Source organism: Spermophilus citellus (assembly GCF_964194105.1).
Source record: "Spermophilus citellus genome assembly, chromosome: 8".
Taxonomy (NCBI): Eukaryota; Metazoa; Chordata; class Mammalia; order Rodentia; family Sciuridae; genus Spermophilus; species Spermophilus citellus.
This window is the reverse complement of record NC_138189.1, coordinates 105133641-105155527: the sequence shown is the minus strand read 5'-3', so window position 1 is coordinate 105155527 and position 21887 is coordinate 105133641. Positions and strand designations below refer to the sequence as shown.

At 37.3% G+C, this 21887-nt stretch overlaps 1 protein-coding gene across 3 annotated transcripts in view; it reads right to left on the bottom strand.

Moving 5' to 3' along the window:
- Positions 1 to 21887, bottom strand: part of PPP3CA (protein phosphatase 3 catalytic subunit alpha) — a 311084-nt gene that overhangs the window by 146422 nt on the left and 142775 nt on the right. For all 3 annotated transcript variants that reach the window (XM_081303604.1, XM_081303602.1, XM_081303603.1), the window contains exon 2: positions 13604 to 13804. In XM_081303604.1, the coding sequence (XP_081159730.1) occupies positions 13604 to 13712 (109 nt within the window). In that variant the 5' untranslated portion in view covers positions 13713 to 13804. The remainder of the gene's footprint in view (positions 1 to 13603; positions 13805 to 21887) is intronic.

Below are 21887 nucleotides of genomic sequence, written 5' to 3'. Positions count from 1 at the left end.
GTAGTAAGAGTTCAAAGAATGTTAATTACCATTCTTTACCTCTTGGAGTTGGAAAAGACCTAAGGGAGGAGCTTCTTTCCAGGGGGAGTCAAGGGCATGTGGCCTGGACACCCCAGCGCCAGGCAAGGATCAGAGTCAAGGGGAAACTGCAGCAGGTCTATAAAAATGGAAGAAGCAGCTGGAAGCAGAAGGGTAGAAGCTGTTAAGGCCCCAAAATATATTTTGAAATAGAAACCAAACTGTTGAGAGCCATAGCCAAAGCAGCCCAAGCAAACTTCCAGCTGACTGGCTCACAGCAGCCCCAGCAAACTTCCAGCTGTTTGGCTCACAGGCCCCAGCAAACTTCCAGGGAGCCTCTCAAGCCCTACTCCTCCCGCTCTTGAGGCGATTGGCTGGGTCGTGTGGGCGGAGCCAAAAGCATCCCCCAATGAGCAGCTCAGTGGTCTGAAGGGCGGCAGAAACAGCCCAGCCCAATTAGCATCACCGCAGAGGAGCCAATCAGCTGGCAGCTGGAAGTTTGCTGGTGCCACAGTGAGCCAATCAGCTAGAAGTTTGCTGGTGCTCCTGTGAGCCAATCATCTGGAAGTTTGCTATGGCCGCTTTGGCTGTGGCTCTCAACACCAAACATCATCATTAAATTTCCTTTGGTCCTAGTACTTGCATGTCATTTTTCCTGAAAAAAAGGTTCAATTTTAGAGAAAAAGTGACAAGATAAATAATAAAATTATTAAATGATAAGATTTTGTTATTTTTATCAAGGTTTTGCAACAAATACTATTTAATGGAAACTTCAGAGGAGGGGGCAAACAACAAAATTTATTTTGGAGTTCATCCTTCACTAAAGAGACAATAGGAACTGAGGGCTTATATAAACTGAATTTCATTGAGTGGTATTAAAAGGACTTCAGGTCTTCCAGCATATTTTAATTCTTACTTCACCTCACTAACTGTACTTTCTTTCTCTATAATTTGCATAACATTGAGGGCATAATTTGGATGATTATAAACATAAGTATCATTAGTTACTTGTTTCAAAGCATTAGTTAAGAATATCAGAGAATTTCTTGTTCAAGAATATTTTAATGAACTGCCTATGGGGCAACCACCCTGCCTCATTGGGCTCTGAAGCGGATTTTTATGGCTTTGTATAATATTATGATGGAAAGATCAGAGCCCTCTAGATTATGGATTTTCCATGTCTGTGACCCTGGGAAAGCTCTGTAAATCTCTCCATGTCTCAATTTTCTCATATATAAAAATAGGCATTTAAGAGTATCTATCTCCCAGAGTTCTTGTAGAATCATTCACTGCTTGAAATGGAACCTGAAACATTTGGCTAACTATCCCAAAAATGGCTTACATTCCTCTATTGTACATGAGAAAATAAAGGTATGTTTGAAACCAATCAATATATATCCAATGTATATTATTTTGACACATGACCTCTTAACCTACAATTTCTTCTTTTCTCTATCTAAACTTCATATTTGCCTAGTGTTATCTTACTCAAAGAATTATTGACATATCTTGAAACATAGTAAGAAATCATTAAAAGGGTAGCCTAAGCTTAGAAACTGTTGCAAGACTTTGACAAAATGGTATACAACAAAATACTCCCAAATGGATTCGTCACCAGTGGGAGGGGGAAAAAATCACTGGAAATCCCCGCACCAATTTTCTGCTTAAATTTGAGAAAGCAAACTATGATTGCATATTACTTGGGAAACTCAAAATCCAGATAATGTACACTTTGTTGGTAGTTCCATGAACTGTTATTTAAAAAATCAATCACAAACATTAGAAATGAAAGGGTATTGGTGCAGAGGAATTGTCATCAATGAAAAGAATCATTATTTTCAACAGCAATTTGTGAGAAAGGCCCACTCTCCCTCAGTTTATTACTTCTAATTAAAAAAAAAATCTTTAAGTTCATATTTCACTGTACTCTTATTTCTTATTTTCTTCTTTATCATTGATGTACTGAATTATGAAAAAAACTTCATGAAAACAAAATTATTTTCTTTAACTAAAATTAATGTGCATCTGGGTTGGGGTTGTAGCTCAGTGGTAGAGCACTTGCTTTGTATACATAAGGCACTGGGTTCAATCCTCAGCACAACATAAAAATAAAGATATTAAAATAATTAATGCTCATTTCCCACTAGTGAAACTCCGTATCACACACATCACACACAACCACAAGAATGGGCTCCTAATTAGAATAAGTTATACTTCATGTATGTATAATATATCAAAATACACTCTACTGCCAGGTGTGGTGGCACATGACTATAATCCCAGCAGCTAGGAGGCTGAGGCAGGAAGATCATGAGTTCAAAGCCAGCCTCAGCAAAAGTGAGGGGCTAAGCAACTTTGTGAGACCCTGTCTCTAAATAAAATATAAAATAGGGCTCAGGGATGTGGCTCAGTGGCTGAGTGCCCCTGAGTTCAATCCCTGGTACCTGCTGCCCTTCCCACCAAATACACTCTATTGTCATGTATATCTAAAAAGAAAAAATTAAAGGAAAGGGTAGCAGAATACAACAATTACTAATAGGGCATTATGTAAAATTGTGGATGTGTAACCGACGTGATTCTGCAATCTGCATTTGGGGTAAAATTGGGGGTTCATAACCCACTTCAATCTAATGTATGAAATATGATATGTCAAGAGCTTTGTAATGTTGTGAACAACCAATAAAAAAAAATAAAAAATAAATAAAAAAAAATTTAGCAGATTCAAAAAGAAAAACAATGAAAAAAAATTAAAAAATAAATTAATGCTCATTTGGAATTAAGAAAGGATGGCTAGAGGATAGCTACGGGCCTGGGGAACTGTCAGCTCCTTTTTCCACTCCAGAGCCCTGAGAGTTTTACCCCTGCATAGTTCTGCTATTTTGTTCAAACTGATAGAGATACAAGGTCTCTGTTCTAAATACCAAGCAAAGGAACAGAACCAAAGCGGCATTAAGACTAATAGCCACAGCAAACACTTACTAGAATAATATACCAACACAGTTACTACTTGGGACACTTACTTTACCAGATTTATAGTTGCAGCATTGAACTACATCTGAGCCACAGGTGTGGGAACAACACTAGTGAACAGATGAGGAAGCTGAGGGTCAAACAATGATATACAACTAGGAGGTAGCTGACCCAGAATGCTAATCGATGATTTTTACCCAGACACCATAAATTAAGTCCCTACTGTTATTACATGATATACCTCAAGTGACTTGTACAGCAGGCATTATATCACACTTTCTATTCTCATCCCTTTTTATTCTAATCACTTTATTTATTTATTTTTTTGGAGAAACTGGCTGGACCAGAAGTCTGAGTAAAAGCTGAGATGCTAAACAGGTTATAGCAGGAAAAGAATCTATACATTGGCTCAATGTCACATGCCCTTAATAAACTAAACTAACCAGCCATGATTTATTAAGTGGACTGGACACTTTATATAACAATGCAAACAACTTACTAACTTTTGCCTAGCTTTGATATATATTTAATAATTATTACCAACTTTCTCTTAAGAAGACAAAGAAAGAAGTACCTAAGATTAAGCTAAAGTTCACATTAAAAGGAGGTGGATTTTAATGTTTAAAACATGACAAAAAGCATTTCAAATGAGCAATTTCTTTTCACATTTGTGGTTATCTGATAATCTCTTATTTACCACATGATAGCTAAATACCCAAATTTTATCTTCCAAAAACTAAATGAAAGACATATGCAATTAAGTTTTGACAGGTGATTCTAAATATCTATGAATTTTTAGGAGCAAAATTGAGTCCCTAAAATTGGAGCCTGATTATAATGTTTTTCCCTAAAGAATCAAATTACTATGTTAATAAGGCAAAGCAAATATGCTTACTATTTTGAGAAAACACAAAGGAAGATATAAAGTATCTGTTGTTTGACATGTAAACACATGTCCTCACCTGTCATTTAAAAAACATTCTTCATTAGTAATAAAGGACATACAACTCTGATGGCAGTTAAAAAGTACAGCTAGATGTATCAAATGCATACCACCAGATGGCATCTTAAATCAGGCAACACATTTGGAAATCCTGAGCATTAACAACTGTTTCTGAATCAGGTTCAAGAATTCCAAATAGATTTTTTTAATATCAAAATGTCTGACACTAATCATGAAATCCAAAGGACTCAATCATAATACTTTCCTTTTAAAAATACTCTTTTGAATATAACAAAACATGAATCTGAAAATGAGCACAGTATAAATAAAATGGTAAATTTGACATTAATTTTGTGAAGGAAAAAAAGAATTCATTAAAATGGAGCCAGAAGAGAAAAAGGATGCTCAGTTAATCATTTTAGATAATTTTTTTTTCGTTTTTGTCTTTGTTTTGTGGTGCTGGGGATTGAACCCAAGGCCTTGTACATGCGTGGCAAGCATTCTAAGACCTGAGATATATCCCAGCCTAAAAATGGTATTTTTATGTACAATTTTCCTTCCCACTAATCTTTATTTTATTCTTGCACAGAGGTTTGTTTATTGTAAATAAATTAATTAACTTTTTTAAAAAGTATAGAAGCACAGAGAATTAAGAAAGAAACTAAAGAGATAAGTTTACAGAAACAGGCCAGGTTTATTTTTTTTTTTTTAAAGAGAGAGTGAGAGAGGAGAGAGAGAGAGAGAGAATTTTTAATATTTATTTTTTAGTTCTCGGCAGACACAACATCTTTGTTGGTATGTGGTGCTGAGGATCGAACCCGGGCCGCACGCATGCCAGGCGAGCGCGCTACCGCTTGAGCCACATCCCCAGCCCAACAGGCCAGGTTTATTTCACCGACATATTTAACTAGCGACTATGAAATTCAAAAGCCATGCTGTCCAGACCTTGAGATCTACAGGAACACAACGAAATAAAGCCACTTACTCAGATAAGTGGACACACCAACTGTCAAACCAAATAAGAATAGAAATTAATTGCAGAAAAACATTATATGATACCATAAATTAGAATCAGAAAATAACCACGTGAGCAGACATGGAAATGTTCAGAATTTTAAAATAGGATGTGGTTTCATCAAGATTTCTGAAAAACAACAACAAAATACCTGAATAAAGACCCCTGAAAATGGGATTTGCTGTAGTTTCTCCACCATCATTTAATCAGTACAATCCTATTTTAACAAAGTACATTTTGCTATAAATGCTATTTTCCCTATGATAAAAACAACTTAAAGAGAGAATTATTACCACTTTGTTATTTCTCCCTACATATTAATGTACACACACACACACGTAGTAGATATACACAATGCACTAACATAAACCTTTTAGGATTTCATATGAGAAAAACAACACTGGATTTGAAAGCTATTTCTCCTCCTCTTCAACAGATTGACCTAGTTCTTAAACCATTCCATGGACTTCCATGTTACTTGATGAGAAAAGGGTCACTCAATGATGCTGCTGGCAATCTGTACAAGATTCAGGAGAAGGATGAGCTTTTGCCCTCCAAGACAGAAGCAAAGACAGGAATAAACTGCCTACAAGCCTCCTCTCAGGTAATAAATCTTTCCATTAGCAAGATGTTTATAAAAGCAATTAATGTTCTTAAATAATACATTTTACATACCAAGAAATTAATTTCAAGTACTATACTAGTAAAGCATTTACCTCAAAATTTAACACATTCTTTCTCTTATTCTTCAACTAATTAAACCACAAATTCTTCTAGGAGAAAAGACTTCTGACAAATTTGAGTATTTTATTTATCCAGTATCTCAGGGTCAAACACTGCACTAAGATCAAAATCAATACATTCTGGAAAAATCAACAATTTCAGAAAAAGAGAACAATAAAAAGATAATTGCTATTTAAATGATTCTCTCTCTCTCTCTCTCTCTCACACACACACACACACACACAAACACACACATAAACTCAGAGGTTTCCATTATATTATTATTATGATGCACTCTGTGCAAATCAGCAGTGCATTTACATTAAAACTATTCTGAAATATAAGAACATCCCAAAATGAAAATAAAAGACATGTGTCCTATATATTTAACATTTAGTGGAACAATAAAAAGAAACAACAATAATAACAACAAAAAATAGTTCAGGAAAATAGAGCTAAATGGCCACTCCAGACTTAATGATTTCATGGACTTGCAAAATTAACCTCTATCACCAAATAAAATGCAAAATCACACAGCCAAACTGCCTGAGTTCTCACCCCAGTGCTGTCACTTGCTACCTGGTTAACTGTCCTAAGGATACTCAATTTCACTGTGCTTTAATTTCGTCACTCCTAAAATGGGGGTGAGAACAATAATTTTTTCATAGAGCTGTGTGAACTCTAAGGGTTGAAAAGAACAGTGTTTGTAACAGTGACTGATGATAAAGAGTTTAACAAATATAAGTGAGCCCTACAACAATAACAGGTCATTAATTTTTCCACCAAAAGCCATAAAAGAGAATTACCATCCACTGCCACCATAGTTTTTTATACAAAAAGAAAGTAGTCTCACTAAAATAGGAAAGATAATTCCATTCTGGCTCAGTAAAAACTTCATCATGGATCAGTACCAGTCCACAACCCATGTTTAGGACTTTCCGTTATAGCCCATAAGTGTTACTGGGTCAAGAAGGAGCCAATGGGAATCTAGAACATGAATCAGATTGAAAACACGGACACAATCTGGATAGATAAAAGCAAACACCTACATTTTTCCTTTAAAGTACCTAAGAGACTTTCTTTACCTGTAGGTATTTCAGCATTATTTGAAACACCATTATTTGAAATACTTTTTCTCTGAAAAGCCACAGTAGTACTAATTTTCATATATCTAACCTTCTTCAAAAGAGCCAGAGTAGTTATTACTCCAAGTGATCCTTTTCAGATTTAAAAGAATTTGGGGAAATGTTCATGTTTCTATGAAAACAATTACAGGAGTTGCATTACTAAAGCACTCAAACACTTCTCTATTTGTGAAAAGTAACAACTGACCAAAAACTGAGAAAAGCATGGAATACTGAGTTTTAAAGTAAAAAATATCTGTGTTTGTAACTACAGTATAATTGTAATGATCATCAGATATGTTCTGTGAATGGTGGTCCATGTTTATTGAGGTCAGTAGATTATTACTGACTTATGTACACAAACACTGAATTTCCGTGGCTGAGCCACAAAAGTGGTGCTCGTCACCCCCAGTTCACTTAAACATGCTTTTGATTCTTTCTTTCCTTTACAAATTATACTGGCTTCCTATACTCAACTGTGGGACAGGATGTAAAGATAAGTCCTGTGAATGTTTTTTACTGGAAAAACTAAATAGATAATACTCTATGCCCCCCAAATGCTAAGCAATATTGTTTTGCCTTGCTTGTAGTATAGTAACACATTTTAATGTAGAATGCAATAAATATAATCAGCAGGCAAAATAATTTATTCCTTACGTTTCTTGAGAACCTTTAGCTTCAGCATTCTTCATATTTTCTTTAGTTAATGAATAAGAAAGAAATTCTCATCAAATGAACTGAAAGCATGTGACTCCAATTCTTTAATATCCAGGTTGAACAGTGTATATACAACATAGTATAACTAAGAATGAGTTAAGTAGATGATGTCTGACCAAAGCAAGGTCTTTACCTTACTAGCTATGAAAGGGCAGTCCAAGTACTTAAATCAGTGGTTTCCATAGTTTGGTGCCTGATCAAGAGCATCATTATGACTGGGGAATTTGTTAGATATTCAAATTGTCAGGTCCTACTCCAGACCTAAGGAATCAGAAACTCTGAAGGCCATGTAGGAGATGTAGAAGGGCTTAGGCAGCCAGGACAAGATGGTGAGTGAGGAAGTTAGTGGCAGGGCCAGAAAAAAGGGGCATAGAGAGAGTCTTCTGATGAGGTCAACTTCCTGCTTGACAAAAGCACTCATGGACATAGTGGTGAACCCAATTAGACAGACACTTCCTTACTTGTGCTCCTCAGTGGAGGATCCAAAGAAAAAACTAAAATAGATTACATGGATAGAGGGGCACCAATCAATAATAGTGAGGAGAGCGTGGACAGGGGAGGAGAAAAGGAAAAACAGAAATTCCAGAGATCATAAAAAGATTAGGCCAAAACTCCCACACCAGATTCCCAGCTCTGGGGCCCCTTCCTTCCACAGAAGTTTCTCTCTGTACCTCTGTTGCTTTTGCAATAAACCTGCTACTTGCATGCTCTCTCTGTGTCCTGTCCTTCAATTCTTTGCTAAACAGAGATGACAAACCCAGAAACCCTAGATGGTAACAGACAGACCAAGCAACCTATGTTTTACAAAGCCCTCCAGGTAATTCTAATCCATGCTCAAGGTTGGAGATATCATTGTGGTGGAGTTGCCCTTTTCTCATTTGTAAAATGGGCTTCCTAAAAACATCCAAGACCAGAGAGGTGAATGGATGAGTGAAAAGGACTTTGGCTCACATGCAGTGACCTATTATCATCATTATCTCAAAAAAAAAAAAAAAAGCCTAAAATTAAAGAGAATAAGGACAACAAGATGATGTGCTGCTGCCACAGGCTAGGACAGAAAAATGCTGACTTGCCAGCAGTGTGCCAGATACCAAAATAGGCCTCTGGCTGCAGAGCAGGCCCCAAAGATTCGGCCACTGAAAGTTCCAAGTGGGCAACATGCCCCCAAAGCTATATTTTATCCCATATAAACTAAGATCACACCGCCTCATAATGACAAGTGATAGTACGAGAAGAATAAACACTGATCTTTTAGGTCACAATCGGATTCCAATCCCCACTGAACTCTCCCCAGAGCACAGGCAAGGGGAATTCTCCTAATTGACGTCAGCTGCTGTAAGGGAAGGAATGCCATGACCTTAAACTTGGCCACCAGTCCACTCTCACATCCAGGAACAAAGCCAAAGGGTTCTCCTGGCAACTGCCTGACATGCTAAATGGCAGGCCCGGCCACCGAGGGAATCCTTTTCTGCCCTAGAGACAAATCCCCCAATGCAGGAAACAGACGAACCGGAGAGATTAGCAGTTTGCCCAGCGGATGCTGGCCTATCCCCTCAGCCCAGAGAGCAGAAAATGAGTTCTAAATCACTATTCAGCTCCTGGTCTGCCTTTGCTTTACAAATAAGCAGAATGTTCCCTGCTAAGCCAAAGGGAAAACAGGAAAATATGAGAAATTCAAGAAGAAATGTAGCAAATTGGATCTCTACCTAAACCCTTTTACCATAGTCAAAAGTCTCTAATAGATGTTGATATTTAAAATACAAACTAAACAGATGTTTTAAAATCAACTTTGACAGTCATTTATTTAAAAGGCCATGTAATAAAAGTTGAATCCAATCCCTTGACCCTGCCAAAGTCATCCTGGCTCCCCTAATGGAGTATAAAAGGTTCCTAATCAACCTCTCTCCCAAGAGTTCCTCTGCCCCACCCAACTTTATCTCATCCAGGATGCTCTCCTAGGCACACACTTCATTATGTAACTGCCCTGCTCAAAGACCCATGAAAGCATGGACTCCCCACTACTTACAGAGCTTTAGAATGTGACCCTGGCCTTCCAACCAGGTCCACTCACTGGCCCCTCTACCTCTCACACCCTCTGAAACCCTTTCTTTCCACAACAATCCTCCAAGAACAAGCCTTGCCACTTCACAAAACAACACCAGAGTAATCAATGTATCAATATGCTCTTGTCTTAATCTAGAATACCCTTCCCCCAGCATTTCATTTTTCTTTTTTGGGAGGATACTGGGGATAGAAGCCATGAGTGCTATACCATTGAACGACATCCCCAGGCTTTTTATTTTTTTGTTTTGAAACAGGGTCCCACTAAGTTGACCAAGTTGGCCCTGAACTTGGGATCCTCCTGCTTGAGCCTTCAGAGTTGCAGGGATTACAGGTGTGAACCACCATACCCGGCCCCTAGCATTTTTACAAAATAAAATTTTACTCATAAACGTGGTTCAATTTAAATATCATGTAATATGTCAACATTTTTATGGCTCTCTACATTCCTTTCTCTGACTGCCACACCAGTTCTTAGATACCTTCAATACAGATCTTTAAAAATTATATAGTGGCCGGGTGCAGTGGCACATGCCTGTAATCCCAAGTGACTCAGGAGGCTGAGGCAAGAGGATCACAAATTCAAACCCAGCCTCAGCAACTTAGCGAGGCCCTAAGCAGCTCAGCGAGACGCTATCTCTAATAAAATACAAAAAAGAGCTGGGGATGTGGCTCAGTGGTTAATCGCCCCTGGGTTTAATCCCTGGTAAATATATATATATATATATATATATATATATATATATATATATATATATATATATTAGTTATATAGCAATTATCTGTTTATGTGTCTGACTCTGCAATTGGACCTTGAATATTCTAGTCAAGGACTACATCTCATACATCATGCATGGTACTAACCTTCTAAAACAGATCTCAATCATCTTCAGGTCAGTTAGAATCTCAGCTATTTAGCAGTTTCTTAAACTCAAAAACAGAATATAATCATCATTGAGTACTGTTAGAGAAACCTCAGACACTTAAACGACAGAAAACCTTTTTGTCTATTAATTAGCTATATTTATTTGGATGCTTCTTAATTTGAGAAGAATCTAGGCCTTTAATCTAATCAATACTTTGATAGACTTATCTTTGGACAAGTAACAGTTTAGGGTTTTCCTGTTACATTCTGAGCCTTGGAGGACAGGAACCTGGTCTTATTCCCATGTGTATAATCCATACCTCCTGTACCAGGCAGATGCCCAGTAAATGCTTGCAAAATTGAATTTCTAAAATGAGTGGCCACACTGATATGTGAAGCTTTTTTGAATCTTTCATATGTACACTTGCAAGGGAATTGAGATAAATTCAACTCAATTTTTCAAAGACAGTCAAAGAATGATGCTTATTTTCTTCACAAGATGCCTCCAACTCAGAAATACACACTTCAAATTCAATCTCGGAAACAGCTGCCACTTGAACCAGGAAAGTCAGCTTAGAGGAAAGAAGAGAACTTGTGGTATACCCCTCTTGTTTTGACAGGGAACTCAGAGAAGATGGCTAGTTGGCTTCCACGTCCACACTCACACTGCTTCATCACTCTCTTCCAAGGGACAGGTGCAGGAAACACCCTGGTCCGTCTGTCTTCTCCAAAGTAAAACATACAGAATTTGAGGGGGGAAATTCTAAATAAATAGAAAATTTGCATTCCTTTATGTACACATGAAGGAGGAGGCCTTGTGCCCTTAAACATTAAACAAATGCTAATGCCAAGAAGTGCAATCCAGAGTTCCAATATCTAGGACATGTATTCCCAGGCTTCTTTTGAATGTGAGTAAACCATGGCAGATGTTAGCATGATTCCTCCCTAAACAATTAAAAATAAAATATTTTTATCAACAAAATAGGAGGGGAGGATAAAGAGAAAGCTGAGAAGCAACTTCATGTATAATTAGAACATATTTGATACATCCTTTTGAGAGTTTATATTCTACTCAAAAAGTTACTGGGTTTTTATTTTCTACCTTAACCCACCACCTTAGCAATTTTAGGAACTTGACATATCCCGGGTGAGATATTATATCGCATATCATTAAAAACCACTAGAAGGTCAGGGTTCAGGCTTTTACCCTCCCTAATAAGAAGTCCTTGCTTCTTTCTCTTCATCTTTCTTCACAGGTTCTCATTTGTAACTATACTATTTTCCTTCTCCCCACTCACCTCTCCCTTCTTCTTCTTCTTATTCCTTCTTTTCTAAATTTTTAGATTCTCTATCTTCTAAAGTATGGAGTTCTGAATTGCATAAAGAGTACTTTATCTTGAAGATTTTTAAGTGCAGACTATGCCTTTTACTGCACAGCCTAATATTGAAGACTTTACTGATTCAACTGCCCAAAGAATAAATTCTAAATCTAAAAATAAATACTATCCTGTTTGTTGAGCTGTCCAGAAAAAATGAAACCTTGGAATACAATCATGTATCGTAAAATTTCACTGATAAATTATAAGAAGTACAAGTTGAATATCTGTCATCCAAAATGCTTGGGATCAGAAGTGTTTCAAATTTTGGAGTTTGTACATTTAGGAATATTTGCAGAGACTTCATTCTTCATCTAAAAATCTGAAATGCTATGAAACTTGGAAATTTTGAGAAGACACCTGATGCTCAAAAAATTCCAAATTTCAGAGCATTCCAGATTTCAGATTAGCTTAAATTTTATCTCAAAATATACAGAGATTGTCATTTTATCTGATGAATGTACCCTCTTTTTCTTGGAATGCACCCCATGTTTCAGCTTTTGCTTAGAAAAATCATAAACTGGAATATATATCCTAACTCAGTTGCTATGGTCTGGATGTTTCCCTGGAATGCCTACGTTAAAATCTAATCAACAAGGGGCAGGTATCTGGAGGTAGGGAGTTGAAGAGGTGATTAAGATTGGGGGGGGAGGGGCAGAACCCTACTGATTGAGATCAGTGTCCTTATAAAAGAGACTTCCAAAATCTTCCCTGTGTGATCTTTCAGGACAGAGCCTAATCAAACAATAGATAACTAAGCCATTCCAGAAAACATTTCACCTTGAATATCTATTTTACACATTTCCTTTTAGCTATAATTATCACTTCCATTAACACCTACAAGGCTCATTAGTGAATTCAACATGAACTCTTCATTGGAAGTGAAGAAAAAGTAAACTAAATAAAATATCATGCCATTTTTCTAATAAAAATTAATGATAAAGATATTATATAATGCTTATATTAATAACATATTAGGTGTGAATTCATTGCAATGGATTTTTTTTTATTCTTTTCACCAGTACTAGGGTTGAACCCAGGGCCTGGCACATGCTAGACAAGTGTTCTATCACTGAGCTACATCCCCAGACCCCAATGTGGATTCTTAAGTAATAGACACTTTAAAATTTTAGAATTTTGGTATGCAAGGGAGTAAAACATGTGTTATCCTTGTATTTTTACAGTCCTGAGAGCTGGAGATAACACGTAACTCAACTGTATAATATGTTCACAGTGCCGGGCACAGGGTTAGCTCTTGATTTTGTTGCCCATGGCCCACAGGACCACACAACTAGAGGACATGATAGAACACAGGTTGTTGGGCCTCCCCCCAGTGAATCAGATTTGCCTGATTTAGTAGTCAGAGAGTAGGCCCAGAGAGTTTACATTGTACAGGTTTCCAGGTGATGGCAATGATGATGTCAGTCTGGGAATCACACTTTGGGAACCACTGTTTAACTTGGTGACTTTGTCAACACTGTAGAAGGCTTACAATACTCAGCCTAATCTTTCCCAGTGAATAAATCTGTATGCTTTATGGCAATTCATGTTTCCACTGGCAGAGAGCATCAATTCTTAATTATATCAGAATATTTTCACTACATCTACATTGCACACCACTTTTAGAACATGACAATTTTATAGATACTTAGTACAAGAAAATAAAAAATATTTTTGTAGACATTCTATCCTTAGTCCTTCAGTGGAGATTCAACAGTAAAGAGTAAGATGGTAAAGTATTTGAAGACTCAGTGTAGGCACAAGTGGGCAGAATCCATTCTCAGGACTTACCTGTGACTGGTGCATCGATATCCAGCAAGTTTTTTTCCTGTCGAAGAATGGAAGCACCCTCTGTTATTATTCTCAACGCAACACTCTCTTCCAGCCTGCCCTCCTTCATGAGATGTGCTTTTAAGATATCCACACGAGGTTTTCCATCATTATCAAACACTTCTTTTGCTGTGAGCCGGTGACTTGGAGGAAATGGAACAGCTGAAAGAGAAAAAGTCAAATTATTACATTAACTGAAATTCAACAACAAAAGATTCAGTTATAACCACCAAATATCCATCCCTGTCTCTAACCACCTAGAGACATATTTTTAAAAGTTCTCACATTAAAATATGATCATGCATTATCAAGAATTGAAGACATCTTTCTCCCTTTGATTCTAGATGTAATGTTATTGCTGAAAGGAAATTTGCAGTTTGTTATTCATTCAGTACTCTCTCCGACACATAAAAGATCCTGTTTGAGTTTTGTTTTGTTTTCTTAAGGAATGAAAAGTGTCCTGTTAGGCAATAACTCATTCCACAAAACACAATAATTCCTAAACATCCAACCATAACTGACCAAGGCAAAGATAATTCTCCACTGTGAATCAGGCTCTTCTGCTGGGATTAAGGAAACAGAAAACAGCTGCCCCACCAGATTCACTGCTCCAACTGGAGCCCAGCACTGAGCTACTGATTCTCTGTTTAAGGAGAGAAGGGACTCAGCAGAAAGGTGCAAATGCACCAAAAACTAAACAGGAAAAATCAAGATTTGCATGTGAAAGTGTGTGCCCTTGAACTGAAAGGGTATCTTGAAGATCAAGGGAAATGATATAATAGAAAGGAGATATAGATAATTAGGAAAATGATACAAACACTACTTATTCCTTGGATTCAGAACCAAACAGCCTCTCTTCTACCCACCCCACCCCTTCTTTACTGTGAGAAGTTCCCTTATAACTACAGTCATCCTAATGTCTGTGAGCCACTCAGTCATTCATTCAGCCACAGCCTGTTCACCAAACTCCAGTACAGTGCCAGGACATCCGACATATGTCAGAGATGGTATCACAAAGGTTAAATAACTGATAAAAGGTCAATGAGCCACACAAAAACTCACCATTTCTCTATTTTACACACTGGGTGACAACTCGGATCTATGAGCACTATCTGGCAATGAGCACAAACGTGGATTCAGGTTACTTTCAAGTGCCATATGCAATGCCCCACATGCAATGGGAGCCTATCCATGAAGGTTCTTTTCTCAGGAAGAAACATTAAATTAAGGAATACACCTGACCCTCCCACTTTCTAAAAGGGTCTCTCAAAAGAGCAAGACTGAAGCTGGGGGGCTGGGGATGTGGCTCAAGCGGTAGTGCGCTCGCCTGGCATGCGTGCGGCCCGGGTTCGACCCTCATACCAACAAAGATGTGTCCACCGAGAACTAAAAAAAATATATATATATATATATTTAAAAAAAATATCTCTCTCTCTCTCTCTCTCTCTCTCTCTCTCTCTCTCTCTCTCACTATCCTCTCTCACTCCCTCTAAAAAAAAAAGACTGAAGCTGGATGTGTGCCAAGAAATTCTGTGCAATCTAATAGCACAAATTTGTTATCCGAGTGAACTTGTAACTACTTTATAAAAATATCAGGAAATAAACCTTTATGGATGGATGCAAGCATGATTTTCCTAACAATCCAACCACATCTATGGAACTGCGGCACCACAATAAAGTGGCAGTGACAGACTCATTGGGTAAGCAGGAGGCTTTCATGGTTAAAGGAACCTGGGTGCAAACCTTGGCAGTGCACACTCCCCAGCTCAGTGACCTTGGGCAAATTCAATAACCTCCTTTGGCTTTAGTTACCTCATCATAAAGTGAGGATTATGTCTACCAGATGACTGTTTTAATAAATAAAGTAAATAGTAATGGCAGTAGCTAATAGTTATAGAGCATTTATTTTCTGCCAGGTGTTGTTTGGTTAATAAAATTGGACACAGCAATAATGCTGAAAGATGAGTAAGGTATATGTACATGTGTTTATGTATAAACTCATTTAGTTCCCATAACATTGCTGTGGGGGAGAAACTTGAGGCTCAAAAATATAAACACCTTCCCAAGATAATCACCTGGTGATTTGTGTAGACACATTGAGTTGAAACTCAGGCAGTTGGATGCCAGAATACCTGTGTTAGCAACTAAACTGCTTTCCAGAAAGTATTTAATAATTAAAAAGTGATTACTAACTCACTATTTTGGAATTGAAATTCTAATAAATACTGAGAGATGTTTCTTATAAATAGAAAAAAGTTTCAATTAAAAATCTTTAGTTTCAAGATTTGGGGCTGCTTTATAAAATAAAAGCAAAATGTATAATGTTAAAGCATCGTGCTCAACAGAAGAAAATTCAAGCTTTAAGTAAGGAGGTAAGAATAGAAGGAAATTAGGTCATTAAACATGAGAGTTATTTTGTCCACTTTATTTTGTTGCCACCCCCACAGTTTCTTGCAGTGATGACTAATGTGGATAATAAGAAAACATGGGGGGAAAAAAGAAAAGAAAATATGAAGACATTTCAGCGACCACATTATTACTGTTTTTTAACTGAGCTCTTTATGTATGTTTAGAGGTTAACAAATATCTTACCTAGCATTGCTTCAAAAGTATTCAGGCTATAGGATATAAACCAAGATGGAGGATAGAGAGGGGGTAACTTCAAAAACATACTTGGGGCCAGGGCAAGAGCTGATTTAAAAATTAAAAAAAAAAAAAAAAAAGATTGCCAAGATGTAAGTTAGACAACTGCAAAGGTTTAAATGGCTCTGTAAGATTTTCAGACAAGAATCACAGGAGCACAGACAGTAAGGGGGATGATTTACTGTCAGGCAGATAAAAGTAGTGGGCTTCTGCCACATTGCTCTTGATGGTCTTATTCAACTTCACACAGATCAAAGGATTAAACCTGAAAGTGCTGCAACATTTAAGATGACAGGCAAAGAAAGAGCACCGTAGGGAGAGCCTCACCTTTGAGAATTAGACTTTCTCCAAGTCCCTAGACTCTCCAAGCCAAGATCACTGCAATAACAGATGCTCCACCCTTCAATGCAGATTTTATTCCTTCCAGTAATTGCTAATCCTAAAGCAACTGCCTAAGGTAAAGCCACCTGAATCGAGATGCTGGAGTTGGTTGCAAATAAACAGGGTGAGAACGAAGAGGAAAATGGCCAATCAGAGGGCAGTGTTTCCAACTGGATGATAGGGATTCTGATGAGATCGGGCCCTTTACCAGTTAGACAGATGGCAAGGCCTCAGGGAACCAAGATGAGCAGCAGTGAAGCCAAGGATCGAACCCAGAGAAACTGACAACCAAAGAGAAGTTTTCTGGGACAAAAATAAGAGTGGGCTAATATTTGTGTGTTTGTGCACCTTTTGGCTTCATAAAGAAAATACCAGCTTTATAAAGGTCACATTTATTTGCTTTCTCTGTTCATCTAGTGTCCCACATGTAGGTCTGTGCCAAACATTGAACAAGAACTATTTGGACCAAAGAATCCAATGTGCTTGGAAAGCAGTTTTTTAAAATTTTATTTCATTAACTCATTGTGAAAGTGTCTATGCTTCATATAATAAAATTAGATTTCTCCTCCACTCCTTTGCTTTAAGTATTATAACAAGTTGCTTTCCTTGATATAGACCAGAACTAGAGAAATTAAGTTTGTGCGTGCTGCTTCAAAGTCTCAAATAGCTGTTGATATTTGGGTTGGCTCTTTCCAAAACAATTTTCTTAAAATTGCCTGTTAAGTACAGAATATAGTGTTGTGAGACTTCTTAGAAGCATCCTATAAATAGATAAAAATTCTCTCAGATTTCTCTACAATTCCCAATTGATGCCACTTTTTTTCCCTCAAATTAATAAAACAGTAAATTAGCTATAATTTGGGACATGTAAGTCCTTGACTGACTCCTAACAGGAAACATCACAGATGGCTTTAAAAAGCAAACAACACAGTGGACTAGGATTGTGTTCTTCTGTCACGAACAGAATATCTGGCAGATCTTCATTTCCAATGGTCAAGAATGTGGCTTTGCTGCTTTTCTATTTCCTGGTACACCAGATTTCATCTATCTGACATGGAGAAAAGTTACCAGATTATGTACCCAAATCACATATATCCAATATTGGCATCTATACAACTAATATTGAAGCTGTTATCAGTTATACATGCACCAGAAAGAGAAGCATTCCAATTTAGAAACACCTGTAGTCAGAGGATGTGTCTGATGATGGCAAACACACCTCCAAAAGAACAGGGGTCTCTTCCTGAGTTTTGGGTTAAATAAGTTTTAAACAACTACTATGAGGCAAAGTAACTATAAGTGTTCTCTTACCATCCTGGGGTAGATTCAGGTATGGAATATTTGTTTTTCAAATCTGAGCTGCTTCAACCACTATTGAAGAGATTCCCAATATTTTATAGGAAACATCTGAGTCATTGTCATGGTAACACCTTCCTCACAAGGAAGAACAGGATTCCTGCTGCCTGACCTCTGCCTGGAATAGTAGCATAAATGCTGACAAGAAGGAATAATGGACTTAAAAGAATATTTAACAAAGTGTTATTTTTGAAACCTTTGCTTTTATTCCTCTAACAATATCATACCTGGAAACTCAAGCATATCCAGAGTAGAAAGGAGCCTAAAACAATTGGCTCACCTTGCTTTTCTCTGCTGATGGCTTCCAAGGAGTGCTAACCAAATCCTAGGGCTTTTATTGTTTTGTTTTTGTGTTTCATTTATTTATTTTGTCAGAACTGAAGATGAATCCTGGGCCTTGTGCATGCTAACCCATACTCTATCACTGAACTTGCCCTATTACCTACTCCTGCATTGTTCAATATGGTACTGACTAGCTAACATGGCTCTTTAGCACTTGAAAATAACTATTCCAAGCCAAGATATGCCACCAATCTACAATAAGCCCTGGATTTAGAAGAGTTGATATAATTTGTTCCTGAAGTTAAATTCTAGCCTTTGTCCTGGTCAGCCTGGCAACCAGGGAGCCAGTTGGTTGACTAATCCCCAGAAGAAGTGTTGACAGAGGTGGAATGGGCAGACTGGAGCGTGGGCTGGGAGCATGGGCTGCGAGCATGGGCAGCAACAGCACAGAGCCTGCCATCATCCCCTCACAAGTCTGAGGCATGGTGAGCTAGGGTATAGTGACCAGCAGCCCAGCAGTGGCCTGGCCCAGGCAAATGAGCAGCAAGGAAAAGGAGGTTGGGACAGGCCCAAATGGTGATTGCAGGAACTTTCAGACTCAAGGGCTAACTAATAGTGTTCAAACTTTTCTAAGACTTGATTAGCATAAATGTGGACCAATGATGGCATTAGCCCAAGAGCTATTATCAACCACTAGACTAGCAGCAACCTGCAATCAGGTACCCTCTAGCCCTGGGAGAGTTCTCTTTCTTTCTCACTTGAATAAATTTTACTCCTTTCACTCTTTCACTCTTGCCTTCCATTATTGCCCATGGATTTCATTCTTTGAATTTGCAAGACAAGAACCCAGAAAAAATTGGCGGTGAGCTGCTGGAAGGCATAGCCCACCATTAAGAGCTGCAACACGCCACTCAATAATAGTAGAGAAGAATCCAAGTTTTCCAGCTGTGACCCTCAGAGTTGATGCCAGCAGGCATCACCTGCTGTGATTAGCTGCTAACACTAAAATGGGCTTTCTCAGCTGCAGAGTCCCACAATTTACACAAACCCCACCTGCAGACAGAAGCAGAGAATTGAGTTTCATCTCAAACCCTGGATTCTGAGTTAATTCCACCTATTTTGTTACTTTTTAAAAATATGACTACGTGAGCATTTAAAATGACATGTAATCCTTTTACCAGAATACTATGTGACATATACTTCCTATTACTGGACAATGGTGTTCTAGATTCTGCATTCCTTCTCAGTAAATGAGAAAAAGGTGAATGGAAATTATATTCCTTAGCCTTTCTTTTAACTTTCATTTGATTCCTACAAAACTTCAAACTACTTCAAAACTGACTGTACATTTTGCCCATTCCCTATCTTTAGAGATTTCTGATTTAATTAGTTTAGGGTAAAACCAAGTCATTGGTATTATTTTAAAGGGGTACCAGACAATATTAAAGCATGGGCATATTTTGAAAGAATCCCAGATAATACCAATGTGAAGTCCAATTTGAGATCCACAAGCCTATACTGCAAGCAAAAGCATACAAATGCCAAGCCATTTAATCTTCCCCCAAACAGGCTTCAGGCCAGTCAATCAACCACAGCAGATGCAATGTCTTTGCAAGTCCAGACACGTTTATTTATCCCTTTCCGTAATCAGGACATGCACAGGAAGAGCTCTTGTCCCATATTTTATGTGGCTATTCTGCACAAGGGCTGTCAAAGATACTTGTGTCAGCACATGTTAAGAAAACAGCTTAAGGATATCACATGTCAGACACAAAACACATTCTGGCCTGACCTCAGATTGGCACTCCATCCATTCCCTTCTGGAAACATGTATATGTTACCAACCTCTATTCTAATCAAACCATATCAATTAACCAATCCATCATGAAGCACCTCTGAAGTATTTATGAACCACATTACATACTAGGCAATGAGAAGGGCTGGGGAAATTGGGTAATAGAAAATAATCATAAGCAGACACAGATACTTGAAGAGTTCCCTGTGTCCTACAATTATTAGTTACTTTAGAAAGTTTGGCAAAATGATAGACTATAAAATTGAAGAATTAATTTAAAGATAATAAAACAAAATGTAAGCAGTAAGGGGGAGGAAAAAGTATCTTTACCCACAAAAAAATCTTTATACATCCAATGGTTAAATCTAGGTTCCTAGAAATACTTTGATCCAGATGAATAGTTCTCTTCAAGTGTTTAATAAATACATAAACTTTAGATGACTCCAGAAGACAAGATTCTATTGTAAAGGGACATAATGAATTGTTTAGTTCAGCTATTGTAAAATACAATATACCAATTAAAATATACAAAAGTAACTCCACCATCAGTCATCAACATATGTGAAATCTGACTCTACTTCTGAAGAAAATGAAGAAATATGTAAAAGGAAGTAAAAGACTTTTTGCCAATTTTTAAAAAACTTTTACTTTTACACATACACACACACACACACACACACACACACACACACACATATACATATCTGCATTCTTATTTTTATGTGGTGCTGAGAATCGAACCCAGTGTGTCATGCATGCTAGGCAAGCCACATCCCCAGCCCCCTAAATTTTTATTTGTGCTTTAATATTGAGCAATTTGATTTAATTTATACAGAGTTCAGAAATTTTTTAAAATTCTATCAGTACGGAGATAAAAATTGATCCACACACAGCGTATCTGTATACAAAGTATGCAAAACATGCCTGGGAAATACAGCTAAACTGCAGCTATTCTCTAAGAAGATCCAACCATAAGAACACATTTATACTCCTGCAGATAGTCATCACTTGCTTATTTGGAAGTCTAGTTTTTATTGTAGATATTAATGCCTGTCAAATTAAAATATGCATGCCTACCTCAAGTGTGGTTGACTAGCTTGTAAACAGAAACATCCAGTCCCACTTAAGATTAAAAAAATGATTATTCATAGATCTATAAGTAAAATTCTGATTTACTAATTTGCCGGTGTTTTTCCTACTGCTGTGATGACGACTTCCATCCTTAGCACAGATTGCCTTACCCAGCTCCTTTAAATGCTACTGTAGAAGTCCTAAGCCTTAAAATATATTCAATTAACAAACACAGTATGTGTCCTGATAATTTCACTAGCAAATTAAATACCCCCTTTGGTTTTCCTGAATGTTCACATGCAAATACAGGATAAATCATATTTTATGTAACATCCCAAAAGTGATAATTTTAAAAGGGTACATTACGAATGGACTCCAGGCTTTCATTGAAATAGCAATTTTGTTTTGCTCTCTGGCTTATGGACTATATATCATTCATAGTATGTATCAAACTTAACTGTGTTAGATGCTATAAGCAATTATTCAATAAATATCAGACAACAACTTACTACAGGGATTAATGATTAATTAGAGAAAATGAGTACCTGAATAGTATAGTCACAGCTTCTTTTATTAACTGAATTTTAAAATAGTTTTCATTTAAATATGCTTATTTGTATACAGTACTTCTTTTTGTTCCCACATATAGCTTTTATTATTCTCCTGCCACCATGCATTCTTATCTATAAGGACCTAAGAACAAAGGAACGGGTAATA